This window comes from Microtus pennsylvanicus, chromosome 20 (genome assembly GCF_037038515.1).
Source record: "Microtus pennsylvanicus isolate mMicPen1 chromosome 20, mMicPen1.hap1, whole genome shotgun sequence".
NCBI classification, from domain to species: domain Eukaryota; kingdom Metazoa; phylum Chordata; class Mammalia; order Rodentia; family Cricetidae; genus Microtus; species Microtus pennsylvanicus.
Genome location: NC_134598.1, coordinates 37,413,350 through 37,428,679, shown reverse-complemented (window position 1 = coordinate 37,428,679; position 15,330 = coordinate 37,413,350). Strand labels below are relative to the sequence as shown.

At 50.7% G+C, this 15,330-nt stretch overlaps 1 protein-coding gene across 1 annotated transcript; it reads left to right on the top strand.

The window, feature by feature from the left end:
• The first annotated feature begins 6,061 nt into the window (after positions 1–6,061).
• Positions 6,062–14,306, top strand: Ckap4 (cytoskeleton associated protein 4). The gene is made up of 2 exons (XM_075954314.1): positions 6,062–6,782; positions 11,896–14,306. The coding sequence occupies exons 1-2, from the start codon at positions 6,348–6,350 to the stop codon at positions 13,195–13,197; spliced, it is 1,737 nt and encodes a 578-aa protein (XP_075810429.1). The 5' UTR covers positions 6,062–6,347; the 3' UTR covers positions 13,198–14,306.
• Positions 14,307–15,330: the final 1,024 nt, after the last annotated feature.

Genomic DNA, 15,330 nt, shown 5'->3' with positions numbered 1-15,330 from the left:
TAATGTGATATATTATCAAAGGGAAGACCCTAGAGGGATTTTATTCATTTGTTTAAAAAGTTTACTGCTCACTGCCAGTATGTATCCATATGGTTGACTTTTAAAAGATTTATTGAAAAAAATAGATTTCTTTATTTTCTGTATATGAGTGCACGTATACCACATCTATGCCTGGTGCCGGAAGAGGTCAGAATGTGTCAGATCCCATGGAAATAGTGGTACAGCTGGTTGAAAGCTACCATGTGGATGCTGAACCTGGGTCCTCTGCAAGAGCAACAAGTGCTCTTAACAACTCCATTTCTCCAGTTCCTTAAAGATCTTTTTTGTTGTTTGTTTGTTTGTTTGTTTTTTGAGACAGAGTTTCTCTGTGTAGCTGTCCTGGAACTCGGTCTGTAGACCAGGCAGTCCTCGAACTCACAGAGATCCTCCTGCCTCTGTCTCCCAAGCGCTGAGATTAAAACTGTGCACCATCACACCCAGCTAGTGATTTTTCTTATTTTAAATTACTTGTATCTGTGTGAGGGTGTGTGCACACGAGTACAGGTACTCCAAGAGGCCAGAGGCATTGCATCTCCCTGGAGTTGGAGCTACAAACAGCTGTAAACCCCCCCCCCCCCAGCATAGGTGCTGGAGATTGAGTTCAGGTCCTCTGCAAGAACAGTATTTACTCTTATTGCAGAGCTGTCTCTGCAGTCTTCAGATTTGTATGTGTGGGTCTTGTACCTCATGTGATTGGCTATTTAGCCCCTTGTTTCCCAGGGGAATCCCTTTGTGTTAATTAGGCTTTGTTGTTGCCATGCTCAAGTAACTGACAGGAGCACCTTAAGGTATGAAGGGTTCATTTTGGTCTATATGCGCATGATGGTAGGGAAGTCAAGATGGCAGTTTGTTACACTGTATCACAATTCGTTTGTTACATTGTATCCACAATCAAAGCAGGGAGAGATTAATGCTGCCGCTTACCTAGCTTCCTCCGTATTTGAGGATTTTACCCATGTATACAAAGTATTTTGATTTTTATGCCCTCCAGTTTTCCACAGATGCCCCAGTATATCCCTCACTCATATTTCATGTCCTTAAAAAGAAAACCCACTGAGTCAGATTAGTGTTGTCCATGTGTGCATAGGTGTGGGGTCATCACCAGATCCTGGAAACCTCCCCAACCAGACAATAGCTCCTCATTAAGGGGTGGGCTTGGAGAGCATTCCCCATTCACGCCCAAAGTTTGGCTTGCTTGACCTTGTACAGGTAACCATTGCAGCTATCGGTTCATGAGTTAATGAGTGCGGGGGCCACGCCATGTTGTGTAGGTAACATTTTCACAGCTTTCTTCCCATCCTTTGACTCAACATAAAGGGGTTTAGCAAAGCCATAGTCGTAACATTTATTGAAACCTACTATATACCAGACATCAGTCTAGGCACTGGGGATACAAACTTGAGTTAACTAATGTTTTACTCATGGAGCTGGGAGCTTCAATTTGTGAGAAGAAGCAGTTAAGAACCAACAAACAAGTATTGTGGTAGAGAAAAAAGAATGCCAGTGACGAAAGTTTATTCAGGACAAAGTGGTCTTTAAAAGGGGAAAGTCAAGGAGATAAGGTTAATCAGGCACGCCTTTAATCCCAGCACTCGGGAGGCAGAGGCAGGTGGATCTCTGTGAGTTCAGGGCCAGCCTGGTCTACAAGAGCTAGCTCCAGGACAGGTTCCAAAGCTACAGAGAAACCCCCGTCTCAAAAAACAAGACAAAACAAAAACAAAACAAAACAAACAAACAAAAAAGGTTAACCAGGCAATGAAAAGGGAACTAGGGAACAAAAAGTCCCTAGGTATTAAGATATCTGGTGGTGGTGGGGGGGGGGGGAGACTGGAGTTAGTATGTAAAATGAAATTTAAAATAAAAAATAATGATACAACTAAATGCCCCTTTACACATAGTCGTAGTATAAGCTCACTATTTTTATTTGTAAATATAATTTTAAACGAATAATTAAATATGGTTAAAATGAAAAATAAAAGGCCTCTGGCACACCGAGGATAGAAGCCAGTGTGGTGGCCGCCATTAACAGCAGGTATCTTGGAACAACACCCTGGGAGGGTTTGGGAAAGGCGTGTGACGCAATATGACTTGTAGTTTAGTGGAGCTGGGCTGACTCTTGTGCGGAACATCCACAACAGGACATCACGTTCTTAAACAGAAAGGCCAGACTAGGGGTTATGTCAATTTCCCAGTTGTGAGAAGCTTTGACATCAATGGTATAGCAGCCCAGGGGGAATGGGAGATACTGGGTAAAATGTAAAGGAAAAGCCAACAAGGTCTGTCAACACAGTGCATTCAGAGATGGGTGGGAAAATTATGAAGTAGCCTTGTGCCTCTGATTCTGTACTGGGGACTTGTGGCTTGGCTTCTGGGGACTTTATCATCTCAGTGCAGAGGGGAAGCAGCCAAAATTCCTGGACCCTTTTCATTCAGGCATTCTGGCTGGAATGCGGGAAACCAAGAAGGCTCCAGGCTCTCAGAACTCGACCTTATAATTTAGTCCTTGCAATATGAGGGTGCCTGGAAGAGATGTGTCTGGCTCCTCCTCCGTATTCCTGATCCCATCCTACACACTTAAGGGTAGAGAAGCAAAAGAGGGTCGAAGGCGTTCAGACACTCAGGAAACAGAAAGGGGCAAGTCCCCTGAATGCCTGCTGTGCTGACAAGAAGCCAGCAGAATGGCTCTAGTGTCTACAAGTTTGCTTCCATGATGGCTCTGGGCAGGTCCCCTCCTCCTAAGGGTGTAACCAAACCCCCTACTTCAGAAGAAAACACTACCTGCTTTTAAAGTTAAACACATCTTAGCCTGTGGTTTGTGAGCCACATACAGCATAGGGAGCTCCCAGAAAAGACGGTGAAAGAAAATCCTTGAAATCTGGACACAGGAGCTCTGTGAAGCCCTGCTTGTCCCACGTGGCTCTGCAAACGGCATTAGCTACCCTTTCTTCTGAGACTTGCTATGAAGTCAGCATCGTATGGTCTGACTCCTGCAATACCCACCATGTGGCGAAGCCAGTCTTTTTATTCCATTTGATAGATGAAGTCACTGAAGTTCAGGGACATCGTGTTCTACAGGAGGTTCTGGAACCAAATGTGAGCTCAAGTCAGCTTATTCCAGAGCCACTGTCCCCTGCCCTCTGAGTGTTGCGTGGTGTGTGTGTGCACGCGTGTGTACGCATATGAGCATAGAGGCCAGAGAGAACCTCGGGCATCATTCATTAGACACCATCTACCTCTTTTCTGAAAGACAGGGTCTCTCACTGGACTGGAACTCTCCTAGCCAGGGAGCCGTGAAGCCTGACTTTAAGTATGTGTGTATGTGTGCATGTGTACGTGTGTATGTGTGTGTTATATGTGTATATGTACCTACCAGTGCACAAGTTCATGTGCACGCATGTGGAAACCAGAATATTTCAGGTGTCCTACCCTAGGGTTCATTCCCTTGAGACAAGCATCGCTCAGTGAAACTGGGGCTAGGCTGGCAGTCAGCAAGCCCCAGCAATCACACTGTTTCCTTACCACCTGCCCCCAGCACTGGGGTTCCACTCCCTTGCAGCCAGGCCTGGCGTTTTATGTAGGTCCTCGGGACTTGAACTCAGGTCTTCTTCCCTGTCTTGGTATGGCCTTTAACATGGGCTCTGGGGATCAAACTCGGGTCCTCGCGCTTGTAAGGGCCGTCACTCTAGCCTGTCACTATCCTTCCAGTGCTCAACAGATACAAAACTGGGAATATTCCATTCCCACCTCTGCCCTGTGCATGTAACTCCTTAAACAAAACAAAACAGAGCAAAAAAAGCTAAAGCTCATGGATTATTTTCACTAACAGGTGAGTGACTGTTTTCTCCAAGGAACATATTAATGTCATAATAAGAAAGCTTTAGATAAATGCTCCACAGAGAAGGTGGCCCTCAAGGTCACAGAATTTGGTGGCAAAGCCACGGTTCAAAAAGCAGATGATGCTGCTGCCTCCAGGCCAGAGTTTTGGCTGTGTTCCAGGAGGGTGCTCTGAATTACCGACCCTCCCCCATCCTTCTAACACAGACAGTGAAGGAGGGTCTCTATACATCAGTAATTATAAGCAAGCTTGTACTTAGGTACTCTTTTGTTGACACAGGGTTTCTCTGTAGCTTTAGAGCCAGTCCTGGAACTTGCTCTGTAGACCAGGCTGGCCTTGAACTCACAGAGGTCCAGCACTGGGATTAAAGGCGTGTGCCACCACCACCCAGGGCGGTACTTCTGTTCTTTTAAATCAGGGTAGTTTTGAACATCTTGTGACAACCCAGCTTTTTGTCTTCATCTGTCCCTCTGTCCTGCAGGCTGAGGAACCCTGTGCAGGAGGCTTCTGCTATAGATCCTGCTGTTCAGCCCATGCAGGGGTGTTCTCTTCTGGATAGAGCAGATGATTTCACTAGAGCAGGTTCTGGTGCAAATTTTAGTCATTCTGTGTTATTTCCCCCACAACAGCGACTCCTCTGCTTGCTTTCCTGCCTTCTGCAATCCGCAGCCACTCCACCCAGCTCATCTCCACAGGCAGCACACGCCCTTCAAGTCAAGACAGGTGTCCCGGGCTCACCCCACTTCCGCCTCAGAAATAGGTTTCCTGTTCTCCCACTATGCAAATCCATTCTCCAAATTATTCTTCATTCTGCACCCTGTGTGCGGCTCAAGGTTGGCTTTCCAAGTTCTTTTCACATTTACGTTCTCAGTTCTTAGATTTTGGCCCTTAGCATGCTCCCCAGACATTCTGCAGATCGCGGGCACACATGTGCCCATTCAGAATTTAAAGGTAAGCAATAAAAAGCATGAGGAGCAATGGCTGTCCTCAAGGAAGGTGTCTCCAGCAGTGTCCAGGCATCTCTCTGGCACACAGTGGGCCTTCAGCACAAGAGACATACAAGGTCTCCTTGCCGTTGCTTATGCCAAGAGAGTTACTGGCATAGGACAGCCAAAGAATAGGAGTGGTGGCATTTGAACAGGACTTTAAAGACGGGAGGATTTTTGTTTTGTTTTCTTCTTTCCCCCTCTTATGCAGATTGGGAGGAGGTTACAGACAGAAGAAACTTACTTTCTTACTTCTGCCAGGCACACCTCAGGACTGCATCAGAAGTCAGACGGGTGTAGGGGGTGAGTGAGCCCCAGCACCCAAGCCCCTGACTACTAAACTAGAGAACCAATAGATCTGAGCTAAAGTTTGTTCCCCAGGCCCTCGTTCCCCTTCCAGTTAGAGATGAAGTCGCTCAGGCTTCAGAAGCACCAGCAGTAGTTTCAGAGCCTGGCTATGTGTGACTCTGAAGCATTTTATTGGGGCGGAGGATCTGTCCGTTTCTGTCCTGTAAAATGGGCAAATATAATCCCAACGTTCCAAGGCTTTTGCGAACTCATATAAGCTGATAAGCCCGGTCCTGGCATTGTTATATTCCTTTTTTTTTTTTAAAACAAATGTGGAAGTAACAACCTTGACCTGTGTCCCGCTAAGTGTGGGTGCTGGTGACTTCTCTTCACTCAGTCCAGGGCCTGCTTGGAACAGGAACTGTTGTGAGACTGTCTGGTACCCCAAATGAAAACAGAGTCAAGGGGGCTGGGGAGAGGGTTTGTCTACAGTTAATTGGCCCGGCCAAGAGAGCCACTCAGTAACTCAGTTCCTTGGACCAGTAGCAGTCCACATCCAAGGTGCTTGGGTGCAGTCCTTCGAGCCTAAAAACCCTCGGGAAGAGACTAGGCCTGGTCGCGGGCTTGCAGGATGGCCTTGGGGGAAGGGTGACTGCGGATTCGCCATAGGCAAGAGGGGCGTCGGGTCCCCACCCTCCAGAGCCATGCTCCCCGCGGCCCGTGGCCAAGTGGGGTTCAAGTGGGGCCCAAGTGGGGCTCACGCTCAGCACAGCGCTCAGGGTCAGTCCCGCCAACTCCACTCGAGGGTAGTTCGGGCACTAGGAGGCCACCCCAGCAGCCGCGCCCAGCCCCGCCCAGCCCGACCCCACCCGCCCTCCCTCCCTCCCTCCCTCCCTCCCTCCCTCGGTGGGGTCGCCGCGAAGGGAGGAGGGGCGGCGGCCGGCTTGCGTGGCAGGCGCTCCGGCTGGGCTCGGCCTCCCTTCCCGGGAGGCGGGGTCGGCGCCGCGGCGGCGGCTGCGGAGCCAGGCCCCCTCCTCCTTCCCGGCCGGCCTCTTCGCTCGCCGCCCCACGCTCCGGGCCGCTCCGACGCCGCCGCGTCCGCGTGCTGCCAGCGCTGCCCCCGCGGGAGCCGGAGCCAGCGTCCCGGGCCGTGCGCTCCACTCGCCCCGCTCGCCCATCCCGCCGCCACCACCGCCGCCATGCCCTCGGCCAAACAAAGGGGCTCCAAGGGCGGCCACGGCGCCGCCAGCCCCTCGGACAAGGGCGCCCACCCGTCGGGCGGTGCGGATGACGTGGCGAAGAAGCCGCCGCCGGCGCCGCAGCAGCCGCAGCCTCCGGCGCCGCACCCGCCGCAGCAGCACCCGCAGAATCAGGCTCACCGGGGCGGCCACCGCGGCCGGTCCTCGGCCGCCTCCTCCACCGCCGCCGCCGCCGCGTCCTCGGCGTCCTGCTCGCGCAGGCTTGGCCGGCTGCTCAACTTTCTCTTCTACCTCGCCCTGGTGGCGGCGGCCGCCTTCTCTGGTTGGTGTGTCCATCACGTCCTGGAGGAGGTCCAGCAGGTCCGGCGCGGCCACCAGGACTTCTCCCGTGAGAGGGACGAGCTGGGCCAGAGCCTGCAGGGCGTCGAGCAGAAGGTGGGTACCCCAGCTTTGGTCGGGTCGGGACCCCACTCCTGCCCTCTTTGAAGGGGCCCTCGTCCTTTCCTGCCTAGGCCCTGTGGCTAGCAGTGGGACCCCATATCCCTAGAAGCCAGGGCGGCCCCAAACCCGCTTTGTTAATGATCCTGGAGAGGGACGGATCAGGCTGCGAGGATGGCCAGACCATCGAGGGAGGGTGGGCCAAGGGCCTGTCATAGGACATTAGCTGTGACCTGTAAGGAAGCAGGCAGGCTCCACGGAGCCCATTCTTTTTGCATTAGGAACCGCTGAGTGGGCAGAGTTGCCTGAAAAGGAATCTGGAAGGGAAGCCAGCGCATCCCTGGAAGCCTTTGGTCAAGGCTTCACCTCGGTTCTGCCAGTGGGAGTCATCCGAGCCAGTTTTTAATAGACCCAGAGCTTTGGGGGAGGGAAAAACTGGTGAGCTTAGTCATTAGCTAAGTTCAGATGAAATGGTGTCTATCCTTAGCTGGGCCAATGGGCCCGTGTGGGGGCCTTTGAAGTAGCCTACTCCAGCTTGAGAGGAAACGCAAGGCCAAAGGTATCAGGTCACATCTATGGGGTGTGTAGATTCGTGTATTTTATTTTCCAGTCCGTAGAGTTAACCCTGGAGGGAGGAAGGGAGGACTCACAGTTCCGATTCCATTTTCCAGACCAGAATATTGAGGTTCAGAGACATAAAAAGATTGTCTAAGACAGTCTGGGCCCACTGTGTGAGGAGAAACCCCTAGCTAGCTGTTTCAGGAATGGCTGTACCCAACTTCCAGGACAAAATTGCTTAGCTTCCACACTTCCAGCACGAGGGTAACCCCCTTTCCTCCCATGTCTCCCCAACCCCCGCCCCCACCATCCTACACCATCTCCTTGCTCAATGAAACTCAGTTGCTGGACGGAAACAAAAAATCCCGCCACTTCTGAGCCCGGAACCACCGCCTCCTTTTCCCAGCATGCTGCTTGCCCTGCCAAGTCCCTAGTTTTGTTGAGTGTGCAGCGCTAGGAATTTCCTCCGAAGACGGGAAGAGCAACCAGAGTGAGTCAGCCTGTGAAGTGGTGCAGGCCAAGGGAGGTGACTTCTGAGGGAGTCGAGTAGGCAATTCTGCTGTGCGTGCGGAATATCGGAGCACCCTAAAGACACAGACACCCTGCAGGAGCCTCGTCACCAGCTCCTGCTTCCCCGCTTCCATCCACCCACCTGCTCATCAGTCATAATATTTATCGAAGCCTGATAGTTGTTGCATGGCTGTGTGTGGGCCCTGGGGAGGATATGGAGGGGAACAGGGCACAGAGCAAGCGTGTAAAGAGACACGCTAAGTAGGTGTGAGTTGGTGGGTGACTTGCACACGCTTTGGGAAGGAAGAACTTGTGAAACTTCCCTGGGTCTGTATCTGGGTGTTTGGGACGGTGGTGCCGTCAGAACTGTTGGGAGGGGGACTCTGTAAAGAGCTTACAGGTAAGGGGACAAACTTGAACACGCCTGGAAGACAGAAGGTGGCTAGCCTTTCTGTGACAGAGCGACACTCAGGAAATACAGAAGTTGGAAATTGAGGCCCACATGGAGGACGTCTTGAATCCAGGTTGGAGAAACTGGGTATTTCCTGTGCTGCCTTCCTGTCTCTCGATTGGTCCCCTCCCCCTTCCCTGTAGTTATAATTGTTGTCACCTTCTTCTTGGGCCTCAGTTTCTCATTCTGGTGCCATCAAGATTTGAAAGACGGGGCTGGGGGAGGAGATACAGGGATGGCCCAGTCAGTAGTGTTCGCTATGAAAGCATTAGGACTTGAGTTTAGCTTCTTAGGACCCATGTGAAAAGCTGGGCCCGGCAGTCCACACAGAGAAGGCACAGACAGGAAGATAGCTCTGGAGTTCACTAGCCAGCCAGGCCAGCCAAATCAGCGTGCTTCAGCTCCGGTAAGAGACCCTGTGTCAAAGAGTAAGGTGAAGAGCCGTGTCAACGTCTGGCCTCCACACGTATGTACGTCCACGTCCCGCAGCACATTCACACGGATAAGTACTACGCACACGCGAGCACAGACTTTGCAGGAATCTTCACGGCTCCAAAGCTGTTGAAGCAGTGACCTCCCTAGGAAAGAGGTAATGGTGTTATCAGTCTGCTTTGGCATCTTCAGTTCGTGTGGGCGGGTCAGCCACAGCCCTAGATAAACCCCCAATGCCCTGGTCCATCTCAAGGCTCCCTAAAGCAGTAGCAGGGGTGGCTCAGGCTGGTAGGAGCAGGTTGTTGAGGGGATCTGCTATTTGTAGGGAGTGAGTCTATTTGGGTTTTATCGTTTCTCATCTTGGGTCTGTGAAGAAGAGCCAGGGCTTGCTTTCGTTGGTGGCAACCCTCTAGACATCCTTGGGAATAGTTCAGCTCCTAAAATTAGACGTTCTGGGATTCTGATGCTTGGCTCCACCGCTTCCATGCCGCGTATCGCCTACTGCACGGTGGACGTCTCTCGCATTCCAGAAGAGCAGGCATCAAACGCATATGAATTGTTATGAACTCTTTGTGCACGAAGACGAACAACCTACAGTGCCCTCAATAGGGGAGATGCTGGCTTCCTTTTGGGGGTTGGGAATGGTTTCTGATCCAAACCACTTCCTAGCCGGGCGGTGGTGGCGCACGCCTTTAATCCCAGCACTCGGGAGGCAGAGGCAGGCGGATCTCTGTGAGTTCGAGACCAGCCTGGTCTACAAGAGCTAGTTCCAGGACAGGCTCCAAAACCATAGAGAAACCCTGTCTCGAAAAAAAAAAAACAAAAAAAAAAAAACAAAAAAAAAAAACAAACCACTTCCTAGCCTGCTGTAGGAGCCAACCTGGGATTAAATAGGAGCCAGGCCCACCCAAACTTTATCAGGCATTGCTCTGAATTCCCTCATTCTTTGGCCCATTGAGAAAACACGGAGAGTGGCCCTACCATGTTGCAGGTGCTGGGCTCACCCACTCATGCTTCTATTTTAGGTGCTGTGCTTAGAACAGGAAGGCATTGTGATTTACTAACCTAGTTTTAGAGGTCACCTCTCTCTCCTGCCTTCTCTCTGTATTCTTTATGTCTCAGGTTGTATTTGGCTGCGGAGGGAAATTGTCTACTTTCTGGAGCCCTTGAGAACCCCATTCTAATCTATCTTTAAAAAAAAAACCTCAGACGTGGGACGTGAATAGGAGTTTAGTTCCTAGAGCATGGGGAGGTGCGCTCTGTGGCTAGGGTATCCTGCGTGCATCCTTGCTGTGCCCTTAGCTTCTCCTCTCATCTTTTGGCGTTGAGTGGAAGGTACTGCTAGGATTTCCCCAAGTGTCTGAGGAGTTTAGGATAAAGCCTTGAGAATCCAAGAGTTAGGCACAGTTAAGCGCTTTATGTGTTCAAACTCACTTAGTTCTCACGCTGACAATACTGTGAGTCAGGTATATGGCTCTTTATCTTATTTACTTACTTTTTTTTTTTTTTTGTAAGATAGGGTTTCACCTAGTCCAGGCCAGCCTCAGCCTCTGTGTAGCCTAGGATGTCCTTGAACTTCTGACCTTTTTACTTCCACCTCATAGGCATAGGCTACCAGACCCAATTTCTTAAGTACTTGGGCTTGAATCTAGGAGCTTGTGAAGGCTGCTAGCAGTCTACCAGCTAAGCTATATGCCCAGTCCCAGCCCGTGTGTGCGCGTGCGTGTGTGTGTGTGTGTGTGTGTGTGTGTTTACCCGATTTCACACTCTTGTACTGTTTTTAAATCGAGAGAACCACCCCCCTCAAGATTTCCTTTTGTTCTGTGTGTTTGGTGTTGTGTCCACATGTGTATGTGTGCATGCTTGGTGCCTGAGGAAGCCAGAAGAGAATATCAGATCCTGTGGAACTAGAGTTACAGACATTGTGAGCAGCCGTGTGATTGCAGGGGAATTAAGCCGAGAACTTCTGGAAGAGCAGACAGCTCTCTTAACCCCTGAGCCATCTCTCCAGCCCCTGAAAACTCTTAAATTTAGTTTAATCTAGAATATCTGTCTTCCTCCCTTTTTACAAATACATTTAATAGTTGACTGTTAATGACATTATTTGTCCTGCAGACGCCTCCACACTGGGTTTATCTGGTAATAACCTCATGGCATCATAACGAGTCTGTTACATGTTCCAGAAACGGGGAGTTGGGCCTAAGGACTTACAGAATCAGGGCCACGCTGCTGGCCTTCTTATTCTTCTTTATATTCACAGCCCCCCCAAAGTCACAGGTGCTACATCAGGATAAGGCCTACCTTTTCTCTGTGTTAGGCAGGCTTGTTAGGAGGCCTGCACTGTGCCTCAGAATGGAGTCCATGTAGAATGGGTGTGTAGCAGCAAAGGTCACAGCGTGTTCACAAAAGCCAGCGCACCCTAAGGAATCGTCCGGCCCGCTGCTTGTGTTTTCAGATGAGATCACTGACGTCCAGGGAGGACCTGACATCCAGGGTGAACAGTGGCTCGCCAAAAACCACACAGCTGGATGTGGCTGGCATCGACCTGGACTTGGTCTCTTTGCTTTATGCCTAGTGTCTCCGTGTGCCTCAGGTTCTTTCCTAAGAAAATGTGTGATGATCAGTTGCAGGAGCTACAAAGCCAACCCTAAAATAGTAGCGGGAGGGAAGAGAGAATAGGAGACCGAAAACGCTGATTGACCCAAACTAGAAAGCTCAAGAGTAGACTCGCAGGTTTAGCTGTCTTCGGGGACTGAGTTACATCTTCAGAATGGGATCTGGCCTTGTTTCAGCTGTCTCCCTGAGTGTTGTCTTGACTGATGGATGGGTGTTGACCATTCATTACTGGGGGCTGGTCTGAGCAGCTCCAGGCCTCCCTCATCCAGTGGGAAAAGGTGTTGCTCACCTCATCAGCCTGCCTAGCTCTTGTCCTTCCCTGGATCGCCACGTTGGCTGAGAGGTAGGCAATGAGAGAGGCAGATGGACCTTGTTGCCTGGTCAGGTTGGGTAATGAGCCTACTTGTTACCATGGCAATCACCACACAACTACCTTTGGAAGGAGAGCGCTGATGGGGAGGATACAACAGAGTGCAGAAAATAATGGGTATACAGACACGACAGAAACTGTTCTCTGTGGCTAACATCTGGATTCGCTCGCAGGTACAGTCTCTGCAAGCCACGTTTGGGACTTTTGAGTCCATCCTGAGGAGCTCGCAGCATAAACAGGACCTCACAGAGAAAGCCGTGAAGGAAGGGGAGAGCGAGATCAACCGTATCAGCGAGGTCCTGCAGAAGCTGCAGAACGAGATTCTCAAAGACCTGTCGGACGGAATTCACGTGGTAAAGGACGCCCGGGAGCGCGACTTCACATCCTTGGAGAACACGGTCGAGGAGCGCCTGACGGAGCTCACCAAGTCCATCAATGACAACATTGCCATCTTCACCGACGTGCAGAAGAGGGGCCAGAAGGAAATAAATGACGTCAAGATGAAGGTTGCCTCCCTGGAAGAGTCTAAGGGCGAGCGCAGTCAGGACCTGAAAATTCTGGAGAAAGCCCTGAAGGAGGTACAGGCCTCTGTGAAGTCCAGGGAGAGGGACATTGAAGCCCTGCAGAGTTCCCTTCGGACCATGGAGTCTGATGTCTACACAGAGGTCCGGGAGCTAGTGAGCCTCAAGCAGGAACAACAGGCGTTCAAGCAGGCGGCCGACTCAGAACGCCTGGCTTTGGAGGCCCTCACAGAGAAGCTTCTGCGGTCTGAAGAGTCCTCCTCCCGCCTCCCAGAGGACATCAGGAGACTGGAAGGGGAGCTGCAGCAGCTGAAGGCCCAGGCCCATGGGGCAGAGGAGGCCATCGTCTTTAAAGACTCCAAAGCGGTAGATGAACTCCAGAGGCAGATTGAGGGCCTAGGTGCCAGGCTCCAGTATGTGGAGGATGGTGTGTACTCTATGCAGGTGGCTTCTGCACGCCACACCGAGAGTCTGGAGTCGCTCCTGTCCAAGAGCCAGGAGTACGAGCAGCGTCTGGCTGTGCTGCAGGAGCAGCTGGAAAGCCTGGGGTCCTCCTCCGATCTGGCTAGTACAGTGAGGAGCCTGGGGGAGGCCCAGCTGACCGTGGCCAGCGATGTGAAGGAGCTGCAGCACAGCGTGGGCGAACTCCCTAGCGCCGTGGAGTCTCTGCGAGAACAGGTGCACTCCCTGCTCAGCCAGGACCAAGCCCAGGTCACGCCTCCCCAGGACTTCCTAGACAGGCTTTCCTCCCTGGACAGCCTGAAATCCTCTGTGAGCCAAGTGGAGTCGGACTTGAAAATGCTCAGGACTGCTGTGGACAGTTTGGTTGCCTACTCTGTCAAAATCGAAAGAAATGAGAACAACTTGGAGTCGGCCAAGGGCTTGCTGGATGACCTGAGGAATGACCTCGATAGGTTGTTTGTGAAAGTTGAAAAGATTCATGAAAAGATCTAGATGAACTTACTGCGTGTGCAGGGCACGGATTTATAGTCCAGTTTCTTACGACCAAAAACAAAACGAAAAACGATTATTGTTTCCTCCCAGGTGCCCTCCCACCAGCCTGTTGCCCCTTCCGCCACGGGAATCAGTAGACATGTGTTCTGTGCCCGGTTAATTTATGTGCAGTTATTGCCACTCACCTTTGGTTCCTGAAATCCTGTTTCTGCTTTTGGTTTGGCTTCCTAAAGGCCCAGCCCTGTGCAGAAATGGTGACTTTTAGGGGGAATGTGTCTACTGTTAGGGAGAGGACAATGGCTTTAACTGGGGATTAACAGGGAACAGATTAACCTAAAAAAAAAGAAAAAAAAAAGAAATCCTGTCTGGTTGACCGATTTATAGTAAAACACAGCAACAACAGAAATGGGGGTGGGCAGGCATTTTTCTTTTTAATTGTCTTTAAGGAAAATTAATTTTACGGTTTTTTTTATATATATATTATATGCTTGGCCAGAGTTTTTGTGTCTCTTGTCTTCCACTTAGAAGTGGTAAAATCTCATAGATGTGAGCTCTGAAGGCGAGGAGGAGAAAGCCCCCAGAGCCTTGCGCTTGAGGGTCACTCTCAGAGGTGATGTCCCTTTCCGATCCTGACTCTAGCCATAGCAAAGGTAACTATGCAAACTCAGAAGGTTCTGAACATGAAAAACAGCACCCCGAGGCCTAGGGCCCTTCTGTTCCTGGTGACCCACCTGCGTCAGCACGTTGGGAGTTTGGCCTCCTAGAGGAGACACCTTTGTGTTGTGATGTCTGAGCTGTACTTTCTCCCTGGGAGATGGGGGCCAGACCTTTATTTCATCACAGTATTCCTGAAGAGGTCTCCATCGCCTGACCCCATCTGTCAGCGAGGATCACTGTCATTGCTCTTGGTGGTACCCTTGCCCCTTGGGTGTTTTGTCTCTGGCTGCCTTGCCCTTCCCATCCCCCCACCCCCCCCCCCAAAAAAAAAGGAAAGAAAAAATTAAAAAAAAAGAAGAGCTGTAAGGAAAAACAAGGTTTGTTAGTTTACTGTGAAATGAACTGTACGGCTTATTTACAGTATTTTTAATTCTTAATAAACCCTTGAGCTTTGTTATGAATTCAGCGGTGATGATGTATTTCATCAGCGGGAAGTACTCGGGATTAGAAAATCGATAAATTTTTCCATTCCAAGACTTTTTAAAATGTAAAGTTTTAAAAGAGTTACTATCTGGGGGAGGTGTTGTGTGCCGTGGCACACGTGTGAATGTCAGGGGTCGCTGCCCCAGGTCTGTATGTTCTGTCGGCCTCTAAAGAGGTCGGTTTCTAGCCATCGCTGATATCACAAGACACCCATTAGCCTTTTCCTCAGGGAAGGGGGTGAGGGTCTAAGAGACGGGCACCTGTCTTTGTATGACTTCCTAGCAGGTTGTGTAGTCAGGGTGAGCCACTGTCTTGGACGTATCTTAGGTGGCTGATGCACCCCTGGGCATTTCCTGAGTTCCCATCTACCACCCAATAAAACAGATGTTGCTTATTTTGTACCTGTGTGTAGGCATGGGTAGTATATGTGCTGCCGGAGATAGCTGGAGAAATGGCTCGGTGGTTAAGAGCATTGCCTGCTCTTCCAAAGGTCCTGAGTTCAATTCCCAGCAACCACATGGTGGCTCACAACCGTCTGTAATGAGGTCTGGTGCCCTCTTACACGCAGACGGAATATTGTATACATAATAAATATTAATAAAAAAAACAAAAAACAAAGGTTCTGAGCTCAGTTCCCAGCAACCACTTGGTGGCTCACAACCGTCTGTAATGAGGTCTGGTGCCCTCTTGAGGAAGAGACCTGATCAGTCATCCTCATCAACTTAGACCCTGAAACCTAGTATGGACAAGTTCAACACAACCACAGGGGACTCCGAGGCTGAAGCTCAGTGGAGAGCGATGTCTTGGGGGAGCTTTGACGTCTTCACCTCTGTGGTACACAGTGGTGCCTCAGTTTGACCCCAGCTGCCTGGTATCTTCTTCAGATGTCTGGCTCTTGTCCCGCTGCCACCCGCAGCCTGGCAGTGATACCAGGCAAGCCCATCTTCTCTTTCCCTGGGTCCCCTTTTCCTCATCAGCGTAAGATGATACAGT